The 21,231-nt window shown below is 33.0% G+C and overlaps 2 protein-coding genes and 2 long non-coding RNA genes across 5 annotated transcripts in view; 2 read left to right on the top strand and 2 right to left on the bottom strand.

The window, feature by feature from the left end:
• LOC139503905 (uncharacterized) overlaps window positions 1-1,260 on the top strand; it is a 41,403-nt gene extending 40,143 nt beyond the window's left edge. Inside the window, exon 21 of one of the 2 annotated variants that reach the window (XM_071293914.1) lies at window positions 1,010-1,260. In XM_071293914.1, the coding sequence (XP_071150015.1) occupies window positions 1,010-1,053 (44 nt within the window). In that variant the 3' untranslated portion in view covers window positions 1,054-1,260. The remainder of the gene's footprint in view (window positions 1-1,009) is intronic. The other variant, XM_071293913.1, reaches the window with a different exon arrangement.
• Window positions 1,261-2,733: 1,473 nt separating this feature from the next.
• LOC139503904 (perlucin-like) lies at window positions 2,734-11,201 on the bottom strand. The gene is made up of 5 exons (XM_071293912.1): window positions 11,062-11,201; window positions 10,087-10,193; window positions 8,867-8,954; window positions 8,174-8,390; window positions 2,734-2,848 (listed from the first exon to the last, which is right to left on the bottom strand). The coding sequence occupies exons 1-5, from the start codon at window positions 11,099-11,101 to the stop codon at window positions 2,821-2,823; spliced, it is 480 nt and encodes a 159-aa protein (XP_071150013.1). The 5' UTR covers window positions 11,102-11,201; the 3' UTR covers window positions 2,734-2,820.
• A 2,212-nt stretch (window positions 11,202-13,413) lies between these two features.
• LOC139503903 (uncharacterized) lies at window positions 13,414-16,580 on the top strand. Its single transcript, XR_011659218.1, has 2 exons — window positions 13,414-13,517; window positions 15,726-16,580. It is a non-coding gene; the product is annotated as an uncharacterized lncRNA (long non-coding RNA).
• Window positions 16,581-17,252: 672 nt separating this feature from the next.
• LOC139503902 (uncharacterized) lies at window positions 17,253-20,834 on the bottom strand. The gene is made up of 2 exons (XR_011659217.1): window positions 18,467-20,834; window positions 17,253-18,394 (listed from the first exon to the last, which is right to left on the bottom strand). It is a non-coding gene; the product is annotated as an uncharacterized lncRNA (long non-coding RNA).
• Between the last annotated feature and the right edge of the window lie 397 nt (window positions 20,835-21,231).

Genomic DNA, 21,231 nt, shown 5'->3' with positions numbered 1-21,231 from the left:
AAAGAGAAAGTTCATAAAGACTGACACATTATACGCTAACAAACAACCGAACGAGTTTTTTTGGAAAGTTGTCTAATTGGTAATCATATCACATCTCATTTAATATTTTTTATTGGATGATTACGGAATCAAGTATTTTCCATAAACGAAAAATAAAAATTGGCTTCATGTATATAAAACATTCAAAACATAAAACAATTAAAAAGGAAGTGAGAGTATAACAGGCTACTATCTAACCGAAAATACACAGGAACGGTAACCGCTGTTGCCATTTTATTCCCAAACATTAAATGATACACGTGTAATTCAACTTGTTTAAAAGTCATGTCTGTCATAAGAATTTATTAACTATCAATGTCAATGTTGAACATGATACATCTTAACCTTTTTAAAATATCAAAGTGTCTTCATTACGTAACGTTTGCGTCTATGTTATGTACTAACATGGAACGTGAATATATTATTTTCATTGTTTAGCTATAAAATTGAGAAAGAAAATGGGGAATGTGTCAAAGAGACAACAACCCGACCATAGAGTAGACAAGAGCCGAAGGCCACCAATGTGTCTTTAATGTAGCGAGAAATTTCCGCACCCGTAGGCGTCCTTCAGCTGGCCCCTTAAAAATATGTGAACTAGTACAGTGATAATGGACGTCATACTAAACTCCGAATTATACACAAAAACTAAAATTAAACATCATACAAGACTAACAAAGGCCAGAGGATCCTGACTTGGGATAGGCGCAAACTTGCGGCGGGGTTAAACATGTTTATGAGATCTCAACTCCCCCTATACCTCTAGCCAATGTAGAAAAGTAAACGCATAACAATACGTACATTGCAATTCAGTTCAAAAGAAGTCCGAGGCTGATGTCAGAAGAAGTAACAAAAGAAAATAAATAAAATGACAATCATACATAAATAAATAATACATATATATATTTGTATTGTTATACAAAAATGATTTGCTCTTTGTTTCTGCTTGGTATATATTCTTTCATTTTTTCAGATCGGGTTCGCATCAACCGTGCTGGATATTTTACAGACTTGTGATTTGTATATTAAATAACCTTTTTATCTACTATATAGTGTGGTAGTATAATGAACAACCATTTTTTGTATAAACTTTTTGTGATGTTCACCAAAATACCATAAGCTTTTCTTGAATAAATATAATAAAGGGTATATATTTTTTAACACAATCGTTTTATGTTCGAACATGATAACAGAAAATTTAATAAAAAACTAATGCACAAAGAGCATCTTTTCACGCTAGAAATATATCAACAGATAAGTACTTATAACAATCAATATTAACGATGCATCATAATAATGAATCTACTTACAAATCCCTAACCTAAAAAGACTTTTTATACGTTCAGGTATTTCACATCCAATTTTTTATGGAAATATTCTTTATAAAGCACAAAGTTGTCAGTATTCACCTCATAAACTTACAAAACCTTTGAATAGACTTATTAAGAAGGGATATAATTACGATACTGTTGTCAAGTCATTAAAGATTGCATATTATGGCGTTAATATTGAGTCACTGATAAGGTCTTTGCGTCGGAACTAAACACATTTATTCTAAAAACAGTTGTTGGCACGACACGGGTTATGTTCTTCTCATATATGTTATGATGGTATGATACTAAACCCCTTACGGGAAGGATTGTGCCTGATGTTCATATGATGAAACCATAATCTTTCAGTCAGTTTAATTGAAGTCTGGAGCTGGCATGTCAGTTAACTGCTAGTAGTCTGTTGTTATTTATGTATTATTGTCATTTTGTTTATTTTCTTTGGTTACATCTTCTGACATCAGACTCGGACTTCTCTTGAACTGAATTTTAATGTGCGTATTGTTATGCTTTTACTTTTCTACACTGGTTAGAGGTATAGGGGGAGGGTTGAGATCTCACAAACATGTTTAACCCCGCCGCATTTTTTGCGCCTGTCCCAAGTCAGGAGCCTCTGGCCTTTGTTAGTCTTGTATTATTTAAATTTTAGGTTCTTGTATACAATTTGGAAATTAGTATGGCGTTCATTATCACTGAACTAGTATATATTTGTTTAGGGGCCAGCTGAAGGACGCCTCCGGGTGCGGGAATTTCTCGCTACATTGAAGACCTGTTGGTGACCTTCTGCTGTTGTGTTTTTTTATTTTGGTCGGGTTGTTGTCTCTTTGACACATTCCCCATTTCCATTCTCAATTTTATATAACTATAAATGTTAACTCAACTGATTCAATTTTATGGTAATAAATGCAGTTCCGTAACTAAACTATTATTTCAAACGATTTGAAGCTTTTGAGTCAATGCTTCAGCGCGGGTTATACATTATAGTTCATCGGCAAAAATGGCAACGAAAAAGTGATTTCAGCATTTACAAATGCAAAACACGATTGAGTGATTGCTCATGCTTGATTGCGTTCCTTTTAAATCAGATGGGCGTGTCTGTTGTCTTACTCGCTAATTGAAGCTTCGCCATTGGGCTGTGTATCATATTTTTGAATGTTATTTGATCAAACTCAATGCAGCTTCATTGATATGTAGTTTGTGTCATGTGGATGTGATATCAGTTTTGATAATATCAAAATAATTATCGTTATTATGGACAAAAAATCCCACCAACTCCAAATTGATTTAGATTTACCAGAATTATGAACTGACATGCGTATATGTACAGGAAGTGTTCGAACATGATGGGTATTAAAAAGAAGTATACACAACTACTGTGACCTTTTTAATCAATTTCAATTGTCAGTCAGTCTTAGTGGTCCGTGATTTTAGTTGTTGTAATTCATGTTGTGTCAAATCATCCGACTAAACCTCCATCAATATCTCTGAAAAAAATTAAAATGTAATTATTCAATATTTCAAAACTTTCACATATCTACAAGAGCAGCTAGATCAATGTAAGGCTGAAGAGTCACGTGACTTTGGTAAGCGTGATGCATCAATCAAATCTCGTTCATTAAGTTGATTTATCTTATAAATGAGATAAACCGTCATATTTCAGTACAAAATATACCAACGAAATCAGAGTAGTAGATTCTACCGTTAGAACTTTTCATCTTCTGTTTAGTCTTTAGTTATCGTAAATTTCAATGATCTATCCAAATTCATAAGTCTAAGAAAAACATGCAACTCAATAACAAAACGATAACACTGTTCAAAATATTAACACTATAAAACACAGGGTGACCGCGAGTGCTCCTAAGCGATTGACGATAATGTCGTAAAAAATGGTTCATTCTTCAAAACCAATACCATTCGTACGAAAACCTGAACAGTAATAAGAGTTTCACAGACCTTCATCATATTTAAAAAAAAAAGACAGACAGGGAATAAATTAAGCCTTCTCCCATATGACAGGAATTGCAAGGTTTTTCATAAACTCCCTATAGATACCAGGATTACGCCAGATGCACGTTTCGTGTACAAAAGAGTTACCAGTTACGCCCGCATTGAGAAAAATAAAGTACAAAGTTGAAGAGCATAGAGGACCACCAATTCCTTCATATTTTAAATATGTCTTTTATTAATTTTCCTTTTTGTATATCGAATGCATGGCCTACCGTCTTATGTATTTACTCATATTATAGTTTAACTTGCACCAAAGATAAAAAAAAATACATATATAATATAATCAAGTGGGTTAATTTATAATGTTAAGGATTTTCTTATCCCAGACATAGATAACCTTATCCGTATTTGACACAACCTTTTGGAATTTTGGTCCTCAATGCTCTTAAACTATGTACTTTTTTGGCTTTATTACTATTTTGATATAAGAGTCACAAATCAGTCTTGTGTAGACGAAACACGCGTCTGGCGTATTAAATTAGAATCATGAAACCTTTGACAACTATTTATACCCGGATTTATTTTCAATTTTGCGTTTGACAATAAAAGAGGGACGAATAAAGGCAACAGTAGTATACCGCTGTTCAAAACTCATAAATCCTTGGACAAAAAACAAAATCGGGGTAACAAACTAAAACCGAGGGAAACGCATCAAATATAAAAGGAGAACAACGACATAACACCAAAATGTAACACACACAGACAAAATCCCACGAGAATAACAAATATAACATATATATATAACATCAAAACCAAATACATGAATTTGGGATAGACAAGTACCGTGACACGTCTTATCGCAATGTGAATTTACACTAAAAAATAAGAGAAAACAAACGACACAACGTTATAATGTAATACACACAGAAACGAACTATAATATAACAATGGCCATATTCCTGACTTGGTACAGGGCATTTTTAAAGGAAAAAATGGTGGGTTGAACCTGGTTTTGTGGCACGCACTTTTATGGCCATGTGAAATATAACATCAAAATGACAACACAGGACTACAATATAAATAAATTGGAGAGCACCATTGACAAAGAATCACACGAACAACAGCCAACAAAAGGCAACAAGTTCAAAATTTTAATACGCCAGAAGTGTATTTTGTCCACACAAGACCTACGTGTGACGCCCAGATACAAAAGTTTGAAAGCCGAAACGAGTACAAAGCTGAACAGCATCGAGGATCAAAAAGGTTGTGCCAAAAACGGCAAGGGTTTTCTGTAGTTACCAGAAAATCCCTATAATTTAGAATAATTTATACTCCCGCAAACAGTAAATTTTATAAAATGAATATTCAAAAGATGTACATGATCAAACTGAAGTATTAACTAATTACAGGAAACAACTGAATACATTTACATAACCAGACATTTTAAACACAAAAGTAGACACATCCGAATAAGTTTTAACCTCTACGCCAAGTGACGTCCTATTTGAAACTGAAAAATGACGAAAAAATGACGTCATTTGAATTTGTAAAACAGATCATCAAAAAATGAAAAATGACGTCACATAAGAATGAATAAGATAGAATTAGGATTGATTTAAGATTATATATTTGAACTAAATACTGATATTGCATTTAATAACAAAGCACATTTTAATACTTATTAATATCAAACTAAGGTAGCAATTAACTATATTATAAAACTATGTCCGGTTTGTTTGAATTTAACTTCAAACGTAAGATACCAAAGGGACAGTCAATCTCATAAATCTAAAATAAACTGACAACGCCATGGCTAAAAATGAAAAAGACAAACAAACGACAGCACACACGACACAACATAGAAAACTAAAGAATAAACAACACGAACCCTACCAAAAAACTATGGGTGATCTCAGGTGCTCCGGAAGGGTAAGCAGATCCTGCTCCACATGTGGCACCCGTCGTGTTGCTTATGTGATAACTAAGCCGGTAAATAGTCTAATTCGGTAGGTCACATTCATGAAAGGGAAGGGGATTGTAGCTACGACGTAAGGAACATGTCCGATATCATTTGTCAAACGGTTATTCCATAACAGTCAAACAACTCGTGATGGCGTCCGTAAAATTTACGAAGGGATGATTTCAACTTCACCATTTGGAACTCTTGGTTTAATAGCTTCATTGAGAGCAGCAACCCTCTATCAAGAAAATCATGATAGGAAATGCAAGCACGGGAATATCGTATCAATTGGGAGATATATACCCCGTATGCAGGTGCTGCTGGAATGTTGCTACTTAGAAATGGAAAGTTCACAACTGGAAAGCTGAAATCATCTCTTTTGTCATAAAGTTTTGTTTTCAACCGACCCTCATTGTCAATTTCTAGATGTAAGTCCAGATATGAGGCCGACTTAACTGTAGTATCCTTTATCTCTAGCTCGATTGGATAGATGCGTTCCACATAGTCACCAAATTTTGAATTATTTAGTGAAAGAACATCATCTATATAGCGAAAAGTAGAGTTAAAGGATATTGCTAACTTCTTATCTTTCTTCCTAAGAAGTTCCTGCATGAAGTCAGCCTCGTAATAATAAAAAAACAAGTCGGCAAGTAAATTTCGTTAAAAAATGGTTAACTCTTTTAACAATACCATTCGTACGGATACCAAAACGGTCATAGTAGTTACACAGACCTCCATCATATTAAAAAAAAACAGACTGGACATTAAAACTAGAGGCTCTAAAGAGCCTGTGTCGCTCACCTTGGTATATGTGAATATTAAACAAAAGAAACAGATGGATTCATGACAAAATTGTGTTTTGGTGATGATGATGTGTTTGTAAATCTTACTTTACTGAACATTCTTGCTGCTTACAATTATCTCTATCTATAATGAACTTGACCCAATGAAAATTGTTAAAAATTGACTATAAAAGACATTAACTCCTTATGGGGTCAATTGACCATTTCAGTCATGTAAGCCTTCTTCCATTAGACAGGAAGTGCGAGGTTTTACATAAACTCCTCATAGATATTAGGATTACAATTTTGTACGCCAGACGCGCGTTTCGTGTAAAAAAGACTCACTACACAGGCAAATTTCCCTCACATCAATTTCACGTGAATTTAAATTCATGTGAATCTCACGTGAAATTCACATCAATTTCACCTCAAACGAGCTTATACGTGAAACTCACGTGAAAACGATTTTTGTGAGTTTCACGTGGTTCTCATGTGAAACTCATGTGAATTTCACATGAAAATCACGTAAAATTTTTCATGTGAAATTCACATGAATTTTTAAAATAGAGTAATTCAAATAACATTTAAATTTTCAAATTTAATTAAAATCATGAAAAATATCAATTTTTTTTTTGTAAATTTCACGTGAAATTCATGTGAAAAATTTCACATCAGAATCATGTGAATCTCAATTCACGTGAGTTTCATGTATAAGCTCGATTGAGGTGAATCTCACGTGAAATTTTTCATGTGAATTTCACGTGAGATTGATGTGAAATTCATGTGAGCTAATTTTGCCTGTGTATAAACGCTTGCATCGGGCGAAAAAAGGATCCTAAATTCCGTCATATTTTAAACATAATTGGTTATCAAAGGTACCAGGATTATAATTTAGTACACCAGACGTGCGTTTAAATGTTTAATTTTCCTTTTTGTATGTCGAACTATTGCACGGGTCTTGTGTATTAACTCATATTATAGTCTAACTCATGAAATTCATACATCAAAGATCAAACGTTTTACAAAAATTGATATTTTTAATCAAGGGGGTTTATTTATAATGTTATTATAATGAGTGTCTATAGGTATGCAACCTTTCCATGTAGTTTACATTTCATATGCAAAATTACGAAATATGGAAAATGACCAATCATTTAAAGTTACAAGACATTTTAGAGTTTGTCAGCAGATATTTTTTCAGAAATTTTTAGAGCTTTTAGATTTTTTTTTCATATTCAAACCTTTATTCCACAAATTTCTCTTTATTTGATCAAACAATATCAAATTTTATGATTTTGAAGGCACATTTTCACAATAATGATTACCTATAGCAAAGTGTGTCATACAGTAATGCAGAATATCAATTTGCCATTAGTCAGGTTAATATAATTGTTTAAATATGTGAGCTTTCATATTGACTACTGTAGAACTCGTCGCAAGTTTCTAATCTGCAAAAAGTCAATGTGCGACCAAACTGTGAGAGTAACATCCAGCGTTAGGTTTTACAAAAGAGGGACGAAAGATTCCAGAGGGACAGTCTAACTCATTGATCGAAAATAAACTGAAAACGCCATGGCTAAAAAATAAAAAAAACTGACAACGCCATGGCTAAAAAATAAAAAGACAAACAGACAAATAATAGTACACAAGACACAACATAGAAAACTTAAAACTAAGCAATACGAACCCCACCAAAAACTGGGGGTGATCTCAGGTGCTAAATGCGCTGATTGAATATGTTTGTACTGTTATTAATAAGAAAATATGAACGCTTTAAATATGATGTGTTGCGTTTGTATTGGCACTCAGTATTATAAGTTATATAGTGTGTTAGTAACCTAATACGATACGGGGTCAGTATAAATTCAATATGGGATGAGACACAGCTCGAACTCAAGACGGAATTTACTGACCCCGTATAAATCGTATCATGTCCCTAGCACACTATGTAACGAATCTATCTTTATTTGTTGTATTCGTCGTAATTCCACTACTACTCATGAAAGCCCCGCCTTCCGACTAACCTAATATGGAATGTATACGGTCTTCATGCGGGCGCTTTAAACCTATCATATTCCTGGAAATGTATAGGAGGTAAGATCAAATATTCAAAAACTCACTCTGTCTGACAAATATAATACTCCTTCCATTCGCAGTCTCCATCTGCCCATTTGCCTTTATGGGTCCAGTTATTTAGAACACAGTCCTCCCCACTGTTGGCATTATTCGGGTCCCCTGGGATCCAGTTATTATATGATGTAATTCCTGTTTGGCTAGTTGTCCACAGAAAGGTACCCTCTTGTTCCAAATCACTGAGTCCGAGCCAGTATTTTCGTCCTTCAATAAAACACATTAATACAATTAGTGGGAAGGGCAGAATTTTTTACGATTTTAAGTGCCCATAGCAAAAAATTGTCCTTCTTTGGGATTTATTCCTAACATGTCTATGCTAATTAACACAAATGCTTTCTCCATGAGTTAATAAAATAATTCACATTCATTTGAATGTCAAACACATCAGATTCGATTAGTGTGTACTATATTTATTTCAGTATAATAGTAAATAATTACAATTATCTTTTAAAAGTGATGATTCTTATAATACTTTTCTGTTTTAAATTCCTTTATTCCTAAAGGAACAGTGGCAAATATATAAACAACGCCAGATAATGTCAACGAATCTAGTCAAAATACTAGATAACCTGCTATCACGATGGCATATACAATAGTGTATGTGCTCCCAACTGCCATTCAAAACAACTGTTTTTGTTATCTTGTATAATATTAAATAAATTAGACAAAACACCCCTTACCCGTTTTTAGAGTTTCTGAGATTAAATAATCATCAATAGGTTTATTTATTGGTTCTGCTAAATATCCTTCAAATGACCTGCATATTTCCTACAATATACAAAAGACTAAGGTATCACCATAAAAATACTTTTTAGAAATGCATATATGTGAGTTTATATTAGTTTTGATAACAATCATATTAGCTTCTAGTATGCCAGTAATCATATAAGCTTTGATAACAATCATATAAGCTTTGATAACAATCGTTACATTACTAATACAAGTTTATGGTTCAGCTAGCTATAAAACCAGTTTAATCAACCATTCACTGCATAAGGAAATCCATGTACAAAGTCATGAGTATATGACAGTTGTTTTCTTTCGTTTGATCTTTTGATTTTGCCTTTTGTTAAGGGCTGTCCGTTTTGAATATTTCTTAGAGTTCGGTATTTTTGTTATTTAATTTTTTTACGTTGCAACTACTTGGTTTGAATTGAACCAATACTATTGCTGTTCTTATGCTTTCCATCCACGTTAAGTTACCCTTCTAATTAGTGTATCAGCACTGATATAGTTACAATGATGACTTTCGAATACAATAATTGGTCGTTGGATCAAAACTACGGTTGAAATCTTGTCAGAAAAAATGGCCATAAACGATTTTGGCCACATTAAGGTTCATGTGGATCCTTTGGCTAAAATGGTTGCATTTAGGGCATGCCATGCCTTAAAACTTTTCCAGATGCACAGGTTTGTCTGTACTCAGAGTAAATTTTGAGACGAAAATGCAGCCATTTTAGCCATAGGGTCCACATGAACCTGAAATCTTGTGTTTTGTTTTTTCGTAATTTTTAACTCACGTATAAAAGAAAAACCATATTACAATATCATAAGCTCATATTGTTATAGCTTGAAAGCATCCTCCAATCGAACGAGCCACATGAACATGGTCGCCTGTCGATAAAATATGTTATGTAAATATCTTTTAATGAGCAGTAAAGTCAACACTGAGGTTGTGTTGTGAGTTCGAACCCGGTTGTGCGGGTGCACTTGACTCCAATCTAAATTGACTAGAATTGTCAGTTTTTCTATAGAAGGTTGGTGATTTTCTCCGCGCACTCCGGCTTCCTCCACCAATAAAAATGGGCTTAATAGGGACGTAAAAACACAAAAAATCTTATCAAATTAATGAGCAGTAACCTGACAGTTCCCCTCTAGCCAACCCATTTACAATATATACCTCAGCCTCGGCCCAAGTCACTTGATTATGTGAGAATAGAAAACACCATCCACTTAGACTGCTAGTCTTCTTCCATCCAGGGGCACAGCAAGTTATTACCGTTACACCTGTATATGTAAACAATTAGATTATTAGAATCAGCACAAGACCCCTAGGAAATTGAAACCCCATTATTTTTGACGCTATGTAATTTTGAATGGGACATATGGTTTGAACTTCCCCCTCCAACCCCCATCCTTAATCCTGGGTTGGAACCCCCTTTTAATAAATTGGTTGATCCGCCCCCAGAAATTCTATTTTATTTGAACATTGCAGAAAATCATGTATTTTCTGTGCTATCACTGACGTTTTTGGTGAATGTAATCTACTCGAACGTACATCGAGTTGTGATGCATAGCATCTCGTTCAGATCAGCCTATTGATCAACCTTAAGTCAGGACCTTCGTCTGGGGTTGTTTTTTGTTTATTATCTTAGTGTTTTGTCGAATATTATATTGACGGAAATAATTTGGTAATTGATGAGTTATTCTTAACGTGTCTCGACTCGGGCTTATTAAATGTTGTTCATAAAGTGTTTTTCCATCTGTTTTAACCTTGTTGTTGTTATTCTTGTGTCTAATGTTTTTGCTTTTGTTTTTTCCTACTTTAAACATGCTAAACCTAGGGTAAAAAAAAGAGGCGGAAGGTATCAAAGTGAAACTGGCAAAACCGTCGTAAAAAAAGAAAAACGACGAAGACATACAACAGTTTACAAAATATGTATTATAAATTAAAGATTGCGTTATACGAACCCCACCGATAAACCGGCCAGGATTTATTCTATAAAAATTCACTACTGTCTATTGTCGAAGACCGTGGCATATTTTAAAGTTACCTTTACATGTGTATCCTACATTTTCTCCTTTATCCGCAATATTTGTTTTTTGTTTTTTTTGTTGGTTTTTTTTTTAAATATTATCATATTTACACACTTACATATTGAAATCAAAAGAAATTTCATAACAAACGACGCCATTTCTAACACTTGAAGAAATTAAGTTTGTCAATCTAAACTCTGGTACGAAGTAACTCCTTGTCGTTTATTAATAACTGATAAGATATATATATATGTCTTTAAAGGTTATTCCAGAAACACGTGCCACGTACAGTTATTGGAAGTCATGTTACTACCAATGTGATTGTACCGTTTTTAGTGACTGATAAGTCCCATAAGTTATTATCCTCCATGATACGGTATCCCTCTTGTACACATTTGTTTGTCTGAGGTTATGAATAAATCTTAAATTTGGTATCCCCATGATTTCAGTGATTCTTGTATTGTAAATTGTTTGCCTATAATCAATACGATTTGCTTGGTGTGCTGAAGGCCCATTGGTTTCCCACGATGCTCTGATTTCCCGGGTACATAGACACAAAATAATGGCTAGGTAGAAAATACACAGAATAAAGCTCCGTTATACATGATAAGTTTATGTAGATTGACTAAAATTGAAACTCTTTTATCAAAGTTGAACTTAGACATCTTATGTTACTTTTAGTGTTTATACTATATAACATTTTATGTATTTTATTCCCAAAATATCGAGTAAGGAAGAAACAAAATGCTTGGAAATTAAAGTTATGTCGAGAATAGCTTTCACAATGGTAGTATTCTGCAATGGCTTAAAATGCCCTTAGCTGTTCGTATGATATAATAATTAAAAAAAACAATAGTAAACGCTTAGAAGCGACAAATATCCAAAATTGTTTACAGTAAAGAGTTATTACACCTCGGACTATACGCCCTCAGGAAAATAATCTTCCTTTGGGTTGATAATTTTGGATATTTACATTTTCTATATATATACAGGTGAAAATTGTATGTTATTATTCCATTTTTGTTACTTGCGTCAATCAAAAGAAAATCAAAGCTTTATCAATTCAGCTGTTATACATGAAAAAAGAGACAAAAAGAGACACAAAAGGTAACAACTTCAGGTCACCGTACGGCCTTCAACAATGAACAAAGCCCATACCGCATAGTCAGCTATAAAATGACAAATGAAAAACAATTCAATCGCAAAAACTAACAGCCTCATTTATGTACAAAACAACTAACTAAAAACAAATATGTTATGCATCAACAAACGACAACTACTGAACTACAGGCTCCTGACTTGGGACAGGTACGTACATTCAGAATGTGGCGGGGTTAAACATGTTAGCGGAATCACAACCCTCATCTAACCTGGGACGGTAGTGTTGTAACAGTACAACATAAAAACTAACTATAACTTTTTTTTAAATTTTGAGTGTTATATGCTTTCATAAAATGGTGTATATCACTGTTAACATAAAAGGACAACAGAAAACAATGGAATGGTACCAGTAAGAAACATCGTGAATGATACAACATTTTGTCATTTGGTAAAATGACCGTTTGTTAAGAGAACAATGCCCTAGATGTCTGTTGCATATTTGTGTCGTTGGTTGTCTGTCTCCTTGTCATATCCGATGCCAACATTGTTTTGGAATTATATCGATTTACACCAAGTTTCGTGTTTTGCCCTTAGTATCGTTTGTCTGGCGGTGAGTCAGGTTTGCAAATGTCTTTTCAATTTCAAACACTAAATGAATTTGATCGTGGTTTAAAACATGTATGAAAACGCTGTACTTAAATGTTTTTTTTAAGTGTATATTTGGATCCCATACATATATCTCACGTTATATGTTCTATTTGGACATTTTGATTTGCTTGAATATAAGTTTATGCACTAAAGATAGTTAAGGCGAATTTTGAAAGTGACCAAAAGTAGAGAAAACCGCCTGTCCCTATGAAATAGTTATCAAAGGTACCAGGATTATAATTTAGTACGCCAGACGCTCGTTTCGTCTTCATAAGACTCATCAGTGACGCTCATATCAAAATATTTATATAGCCGAACAAGTACAAAGTTGAAGAGCATTGAGGTTCCAAAATTCCAAAAAAGTTGTGCCAAATACGGCTACGGTAATCTATGTTAAACAGAATGTGAATGTACACCCAATTTTATAGTAAATTATATAGAACACAAGAATAACTGGGAATAAAATCATGTTGTTTCTTTCTTTAAAATGTTCTAACAAGGCATAATTGTGGAGGCATGGCAGTCTCTAAAAAAAACCGAGCCGTGATGTAGTGGTAAGCGCATCGGATAACTAATAGAAAGGTTCCTAAATCAAATATGCACCTTTTGAAATGACCCAAAAACCGTTTAACGGATAACAATTAACCTGCTTGGTTATATTTTGCATTTAGAACTATTTATAAATTGGTTTGTTATTAAAATTTTAAATCGCGAAGTTTAACGAATACTTGCGTCATTGATTTTAAGAAGAATATTAAAAGTTTAAAACCTTGGATAGATATCAATAAATAAATCTATAGTGGTCATGCCAGGTGATCATGTCGGGTACGTATTTCAGAATTGTTAATTAAGCTTATATATTTTTAAGTATCTAATGTCACACTTACGAATTTGTACATGCAAATGGTGGTGTAAACTCTCTCTAAATCACGAAAATTCTCTATACAACTTATTAAATAAGATGTGTATATCTGATATCAATGAAACACATAGCGAATTTGTTTTGGGCTCATTTTATCATCGATATGCATATAGCCTTGTATCATTCAAAACAATCTATGTAAAATGTAAAATACAGGCAAATCAGACCGTTGTTTTTCCCGTTTGAATGGATATACACTAGCAATTTTAGGGGCCCTTTTTAGCTTGCTGTTCGGTGTGAGCCTAGACTCCGTGTTGAAGGCCGTACCTTGACCTATAATGGTTTACGTTTACAAATTGTGACTTGGATGGAGAGTTTTCTCATTGGCACTCACACCACATCTTCTGATATCTATTGGATGGAGAGTTTTCTCATTGGCACTCATACCACATCTTCTGATATCTATTGGATGGAGAGTTTTCTCATTGGCACTCATACCACATCTTCTGATATCTATAGGATGGAGAGTTTTCTCATTGGCACTCATACCACATCTTCTGATATCTATAGGATGGAGGGTTGTCTCATTGGCACTCACACCACATCTTCTGATATCTATTGGATGGAGAGTTTTCTCATTGGCACTCATACCACATCTTCTGATATCTATAGGATGGAGAGTTTTCTCATTGGCACTCATACCACATCTTCTGATATCTATAGGATGGAGAGTTTTCTCATTGGCACTCATACCACATCTTCTGATATCTACGGGATGGAGAGTTTTCTCATTGGCACTCATACCACATCTTCCTATATCTATTGGATGGAGAGTTTTCTCATTGGCACTCATACCACATCTTCCTATATCTATTGGATGGAGAGTTTTCTCATTGGCACTCATACCACATCTTCTGATATCTATTGGATGGAGAGTTTTCTCATTGGCACTCATACCACATCTTCTGATATCTATAGGATGGAGAGTTTTCTCATTGGCACTCATACCACAACTTCTGATATCTATAGGATGGAGAGTTTTCTCATTGGCACTCATACCACATCTACTGATAGAGAGATGTCCGGAGTATCTTATATTTTAGTTAAGTATGTCTTAGATAAAATTTGTTTTATAGTAAAAGGGAGATAATACAATTTGATCCATCTCCGATCGTTCTACTAGTAATCAACTCTTAACCGACTTTGGGTGATTGTTTGATTGTCGGCTTCTTAACGTCCAGTGACAAATACTTCATGCATAGCCAGGACGAGAACAAATTAACAGTACATTCAATAGGTCAGTATTGTAATAGACACCGTCCGGGATGTAGGTCAGTGAAATTTTGACTGCCACAGCAAAAGGAATGTACATATTGGATCGGGACAGAAATTTAGCCTTGCAACAGACCACCTAAGGACCCTTCAAAGAGTATTTTAAAGGGTTCTTAGCGTGCAAAGAGCCTAGCACACTTCGGATTTAACGTCGCCTCGCCTTTAAGAGGATGTTACTGTCTGTGGGAGGAAGGCCAATTGTGGCCATATTTCTATTTACCAGTCACCCTTGTGAACCTAAACCGAATTTGAGAGATTTCTTATACAGTCAGTTAGTCAGTAAGATCATACATGTACTTCAGCATGTTAGTACTAATTAACCACGTACATGTAGTTGTGTATTCCAATGCTCTCTAATTGCATACATGTTTTATCTGCACATTCTTTATGATCAATAGTATGTGCAAATCTATTAGGTGATATATGCTTAAGTATTTGCTTTTGGTGTACTTTGTGTATATATCTGAAGATCTCAGAATCATTGCATCTGATTTTAAGTTTGTATTTAAATTGTGCAGTTACACCACTGTCCCATGATAAACATATTAACCTAAATCAAGAACCTGCAATTTCGGACATTTAGTGGTTATCTTTGATGCTGTATATTACTATTATATTTGTTTTTTGTTTGTTGTTTAGTATCAGGCCGTTAATTGTTTTCGTTTTAATTGTTTACATGCGTCATATCTTGCCTTTTACAGTTTGCAATGCGGTATTACTGATTGATGTGAGAAGTCAGGGTTAACAATGTTTATTCAAGTCAGCATTTGGGGTTTTCCCTTAAATATTCATGCTAAAAAAGGAAAAAATTAAAAGTGTATTTGTACTTTATATTTCAGCTCCCGATTTTTCAGTGAGTGGCGTCCAAATTCCAGTACAAAAGCTAAAAAAATTAAACAAGATCAAATTACAATTGAAGCAAACCATTCTATCCGACGGAGATGAAGTCAGAGGAGGTTGCATTCTTCCGAATGGATACTTGGTTTTTACAGACTACTCGGAAACCCGACAGTGTCTGGCTGTTTATAAGAAAGATGGAACATTTCTGTATGATATTCCATTATCACCAGTGTCAGCTTTCGGTATTGTCTCGTTCATAAAAAGCACCGTCGTTGTTTCTGGTGGCCATACCAAAACTATTTCAGTAATTGATGTCAATAATAAGAAAATACTGGCCTCAATTCAAACTGATTGTGGTTGCTATGGTATTACAAAACATAAAGGACAGACCTTATTCTGTGGTGAAAACACTGGACTTCTTAAGTATGATGTAGACAGAAAAACAATTTCTTTATTCATTAGTGATAAAACAGTATCAACGTATTCAAACATAATTTCAAATGGGGACAAAATATGTTATACAAACCCCCACATTGTCACCCTCCTTGATTCGCAGGGAAAGAAACTATTCCAAGTCCGGGATGATAATTTGATCCAATCTCCACGAGGGATAGCTATGGATGAATTCATGAACATATATCTGGTCGGTTTAGATTCTCATAACCTTGTTGTTATAAGCCCGGATGGAAAAGACAAACTGGAGTTACTATGCAGGAAGGATTGTGGTCTAAAGTTTCCCGCAGCAGTTTATTATGATAGTGGACAATTGCTCATATGTCAAGGATTTGGTTGGGCATTTCTATATGTAGTTAAATGATGTAAAAAAAAAATCCCAATAAATAGCTACTTCAGCTCTTCTTTTTGTGTTTAAATTTACCATCAATTATGTGGGATCTATTGTTGGTTACGTAAACGCATATTTGCTTAACGTCCAGTGGCAAATGTTTCAAATTTAAAAATAACAATTATAATGGAAATTGATTTAATGAATTTATGTGTTTTTATTAGTTATATATATTTCACTGTAAATTGACACAAAGGCAGTTTTTATATTTGGCACATGTGAAATACAACCCGTTAGCACAAATGAAATACGGATTTTCTTCCAAAATTGAGGAAACTTCGCACATGGGCTATATAGTTGACATTGACAGTCATACAACTTCTTCTATTTTTATAACAAAAGTCAAACTATAATTGTTATGTTAAAACTATATACCAAATATCAAATCATTATCTTTAAGAATGACAATAAAAACTGCGGATAACTATAAAATTGAGAATGAAAATGGGGAAAATTGAGACAACAACCCGACCATAGAGCTGTTTATTTTTGTGAATTTTCCAGACCAGAACAAAATTGGAACTTGATCTGTAACTTGTCAGGATAAAACAATACACCAAATATCTAATCCCATATCTTCAAGCATGAAGAAAGAAAATGTAGAAAACTGATTTGCTGGACTGAAAGACAGACGGACAGAGTGCACATAAAGTTGGTAGAGGACTATCAAATAAAACACCAATGTGGTTTCCATTTTAATATTTCTTTCACAATATACACACATTTAATATATTAAGCTTATCTCAAGACTTAGTGCAAGCACATATATGTACACATTCATAACTAAAAACAAACATAACAAATATCGTTATTCAAAAAACATCATTCATATGAAAGTCTCCACTGTGAAAGACTACGACTAAAAATTCTAAAAAAAAATTACAACAAATAATTCATAAGTACTGTAAATTCAGAAATTATTGCTTGCATTTATTATTGCGATTTTGTCATTTTAAACTTAAATGCGATTTTTTTTTTACGATTTTGAGAAAAATCCTGTGTAATTCATATAAAATATTTCAAAATGCGAATTTAAATTATTGGGTTTACAATTCAGTCACATTTTTCGCAATAATAAAAAGTTCACAATAATTTCTAAATTTACAGTAATCTTTACTCCAAATGATCACATTTAAAAAACCTGATAATAACATACCTAATTTTTACTCAAAATGAGCTTTTTTTTATAAAAAGAACCTCAGATATTTTATTTTTATTTCAATAGTATTATAAGCACAAGTATTGTATAAAATTGTTTTTTTTAGCAAAGTATGTGAATCGTGGAGAAATGTTACAATTCTGGACCAAGGAAAAACACATTTTTTGTACAGACTTACATATTTGTGTGAAAACATGCATATTTGTAATAATTTGTAAACGATCTGCAATATACTTTTAATATGCAAATATAAGGTACCTACTAATTATTTTACCATGTCTGTCTATGTGAACAGAACCTTTTATTTAAATACTATTTTGGTAATTTCATATATCACAATATGTCATTATCGTCATTATTTGAAAATAAGGTAATTTTAACATTGCTATTTGACATAATCAAAATTTGGGGATCTGACTCTTGACTGGAAAACTTGTGACACTTGAATTTTGATGTCATACAACAGTGCCATTTCTTTTTGGTGTCTGACATTTTCTATTGTGACTTCTAAGGAAACCTTTATGATGTCCAGTAATGGCGGAAAAATTGGATAATGTATATATACATGTATGATCATTACAACTGTACAAAAAAAATCAAGAGATAGGGTAAAAAGATTCTCACTTAGAGAATGAAACACAGGGAATAAAATAACAATACCCAACCTTATCTGTTTATGTTTAACGCCTTACTCCCCCTACCTTATCTGCATATGTTTAATGCCTTACTCCCCCTACCTTATCTGCATATGTTTAATGCCTTACTCCCCCTACTATTCTTTTCCCATCACAAACATCCACATTTACTGTACAAAAAATCAAAAGCTTACAAGATTTGGTAGAAAAAAGTTATCTAGATTTTAACTTAGAAAATGAAAAAGAGAGAAGAAAGGATAAAAACGACAACCAAATAATACCCAAACTTTTCTGCATGTTTAATGCCTTACTCCCTCTACTATTCTTTCTTTCTCTCTCCGTCCCAAACATTCACTGTACACATACACACAGCCATTAGATGGCTCATGCAAAAATTAACAGACCGATCCCAACTTTTAAAGCTAGGATTAAAATGAATATAAAGATAACACATTAATACTACATTAAATTTGTGACTAATTTACATATTTACTAATAATGAAATGGGTTAATACATGTATAAAACACTGTTAGAACATGAAACTAAACATACATTTACAATTTCTGAACAAAAGGGACATACCTCAGTCAAAAAGGAAGTAAATGCAGGACATATTTTTATCCTAAATATGTATATATCTAAATATCTAAAATGAATGTGTCAAGTTATTGAATAGTTTTGACAGATTGTAGCATGATGTTTTGTGGTTTGAATTATTCTACATCCCATTTTGTTCTAAATATAACGAATGTTGCGTAAAGCCGTTAAACAATCACCATTGTTTTGACTATGAACTGTTTTTGTTTCTGCAATGTTAATTGTGAAGAGCAAATTAATAAACCAAATATTTTGACCTTGATAGTACAAGCCCATTAAACACATATTTTTCACTCATGAAAATTAGCAGGAAAAAAAAGATTTCATTATGAGACACATATTATATATACACAAAAAATGTCAAATTGCCATGGAATTCATACAACAGATTTATTTCTCTCGTTTCATCTCAAACACAATAGAAAAATTAATATGTACTGCAACCTGACAAATAATGTGAACCTAAATTAGGTTAATTGAATTAAAATTTATTTACAAAGTTATTGCACACATTTAAAAGCAATATTTACATAAACACACAGTACATGTGCTTTTCTTAATCTCCCTAGTAAATATTCATCAGATGGCTCAACTAAGTAAATAAGTATATCAGTTTTGACAGTCATAAACCCAACTAATGTGGATACCAATTTTCATTGAACAATTGTGTATTTGTTGATATTTGATTTTTTAGTTTTGCCCAAGTCTGCATACAAGCCAATAGAAAATTTGAGCTGAGTCGGATATATTATGCAAGTGCATGTAAACATGTTCCAGTATAAGACTGTGATTTATTTTGGAACTTTTTCAAAAGGTGGTACCTAACACTACAGGGAGATAACTCTGTAAAGTCAGCTAAACGTTTTAATTACGTTGTGTTATAAAAGGAATATTAAGCTTCTCAATGATCAAAAGTGGTGTTTGTCAAACTGGCATATAACCAGTGTAATTTTTCTGACAAAACGGTTGGTTCAAAATTTTTTGAATTTTTATATTTTTGTTGAAGGGTCAAAGTAAATACATTGACAAAATTTTATGAAAATTAAACGAGCCAAATTAATTTTAGTGAAAGTGTTTGGTACCACCTTAAATACAAAATACAATGAATTAAAAGATAATCCCTGTCTTTTCGTTGATTTTTTTTTTCTCAAATCAGAAATAGGTTGAGGTATTGATGATGTTTTGCATAATGTCGATTTCTATCCGACGTAGCTCATTTGTATTTTGATGAACAATTGAACTTGGGTAAAACAATACCTAAGAAATCCACAAAAAATAATATCCCACAAATCAATAACAAAAATTCTGAACTCAAAATCAATACCTATTCAGATTGTGCCTTTACAGTACAATTTGTAGATCATTACCCTGCCTATAACACAATTATGATCTAACTTATATTTTAATTGTATAATTAAATTTTGTCTTTTTAAAAAATAAATAAAAAGAGATGAAAGGTTAAAGCTCTAGAGATGGCAACCCAATAGTAAGAACAACAACATTTGACATAATGCATAAAATCATCAGATTTAAATGTATCATTTCGAATATAATCAAAACATCTGTTAAATCAATGCCAAATTAATTTCTTATGTTTTCTCCCTAAGTTAATTTTACATTCCCCGTTAACAAAAATAAAAAGCTGTAAAATATGCAAATTTAAATGTCATGATATGTTAAATCTTTTTCTAAATACACACATATAATTAGTTACCTCATTTGACCCAGATTTGACCCCTTAGGCCTGTCAGTTTATAATACATTGTAATAATGGGTAACCGGAAATTCTAACTTAACAGTAAATCAGACAAACAACTCTGCTACTAGAAATCGATAATTAAAGAAAAAATGCCATAAGATTTGTTCATTTCCATGGGTGTGGCAAATGAGGGTCTGGATTGGGTTTATATAGACTAAACAATAACAAGAGGCTCTCAAGAGCCTGAATCGCTCACCTGAATTTTTTTGTTTAATCTCATATCAATGATTATTTTGGCTTTTCAATTTATTTAAATGTTCTTTGAATCGTCCTATTTTCTTCAAAAGCAAAAAAAAAATCATTTTCTCCTATGTTCTATTTTAGCCATAGGAGCTATGTTTCTTGACATACAAGGAAATGAAATATAAAATTTATACAAGATACTCTGAAACTCTAAAACTCATTTAGCCTAAGTTTGGCTGAAATTGATACAGCAGTTTCAAAGGAGAAGATTTTTTAAAGTAAGTCAACATGATGAACAAATTGTGATAAAAGTCTTTAAAGGGCAAT

Source organism: Mytilus edulis, chromosome 14 (assembly GCF_963676685.1).
Source record: "Mytilus edulis chromosome 14, xbMytEdul2.2, whole genome shotgun sequence".
NCBI lineage: Eukaryota > Metazoa > Mollusca > Bivalvia > Mytilida > Mytilidae > Mytilus > Mytilus edulis.
Note: the sequence above shows the minus strand (reverse complement) of the source record. Positions and strands in the feature narration are given on the sequence as shown.

What these genes read in the sequence shown, in the direction of transcription:
- LOC139503904 (XM_071293912.1), bottom strand. Translation starts at nt 11,101, where the DNA reads ATGGCGTCGTTTGTTATGAAATTTCTTTTGATTTCAATAT. An exon ending in TGACTTGGGCCGAGGCTGAG is followed by an intron (nt 8,955 to 10,086) that starts GTATATATTGTA and finishes TGTATATTGTAG; the next exon opens with GAAATATGCAGGTCATTTGA. An exon ending in TATTATATTTGTCAGACAGA is followed by an intron (nt 2,849 to 8,173) that starts GTGAGTTTTTGA and finishes AATTTTTTTCAG; the next exon opens with AGATATTGATGGAGGTTTAG.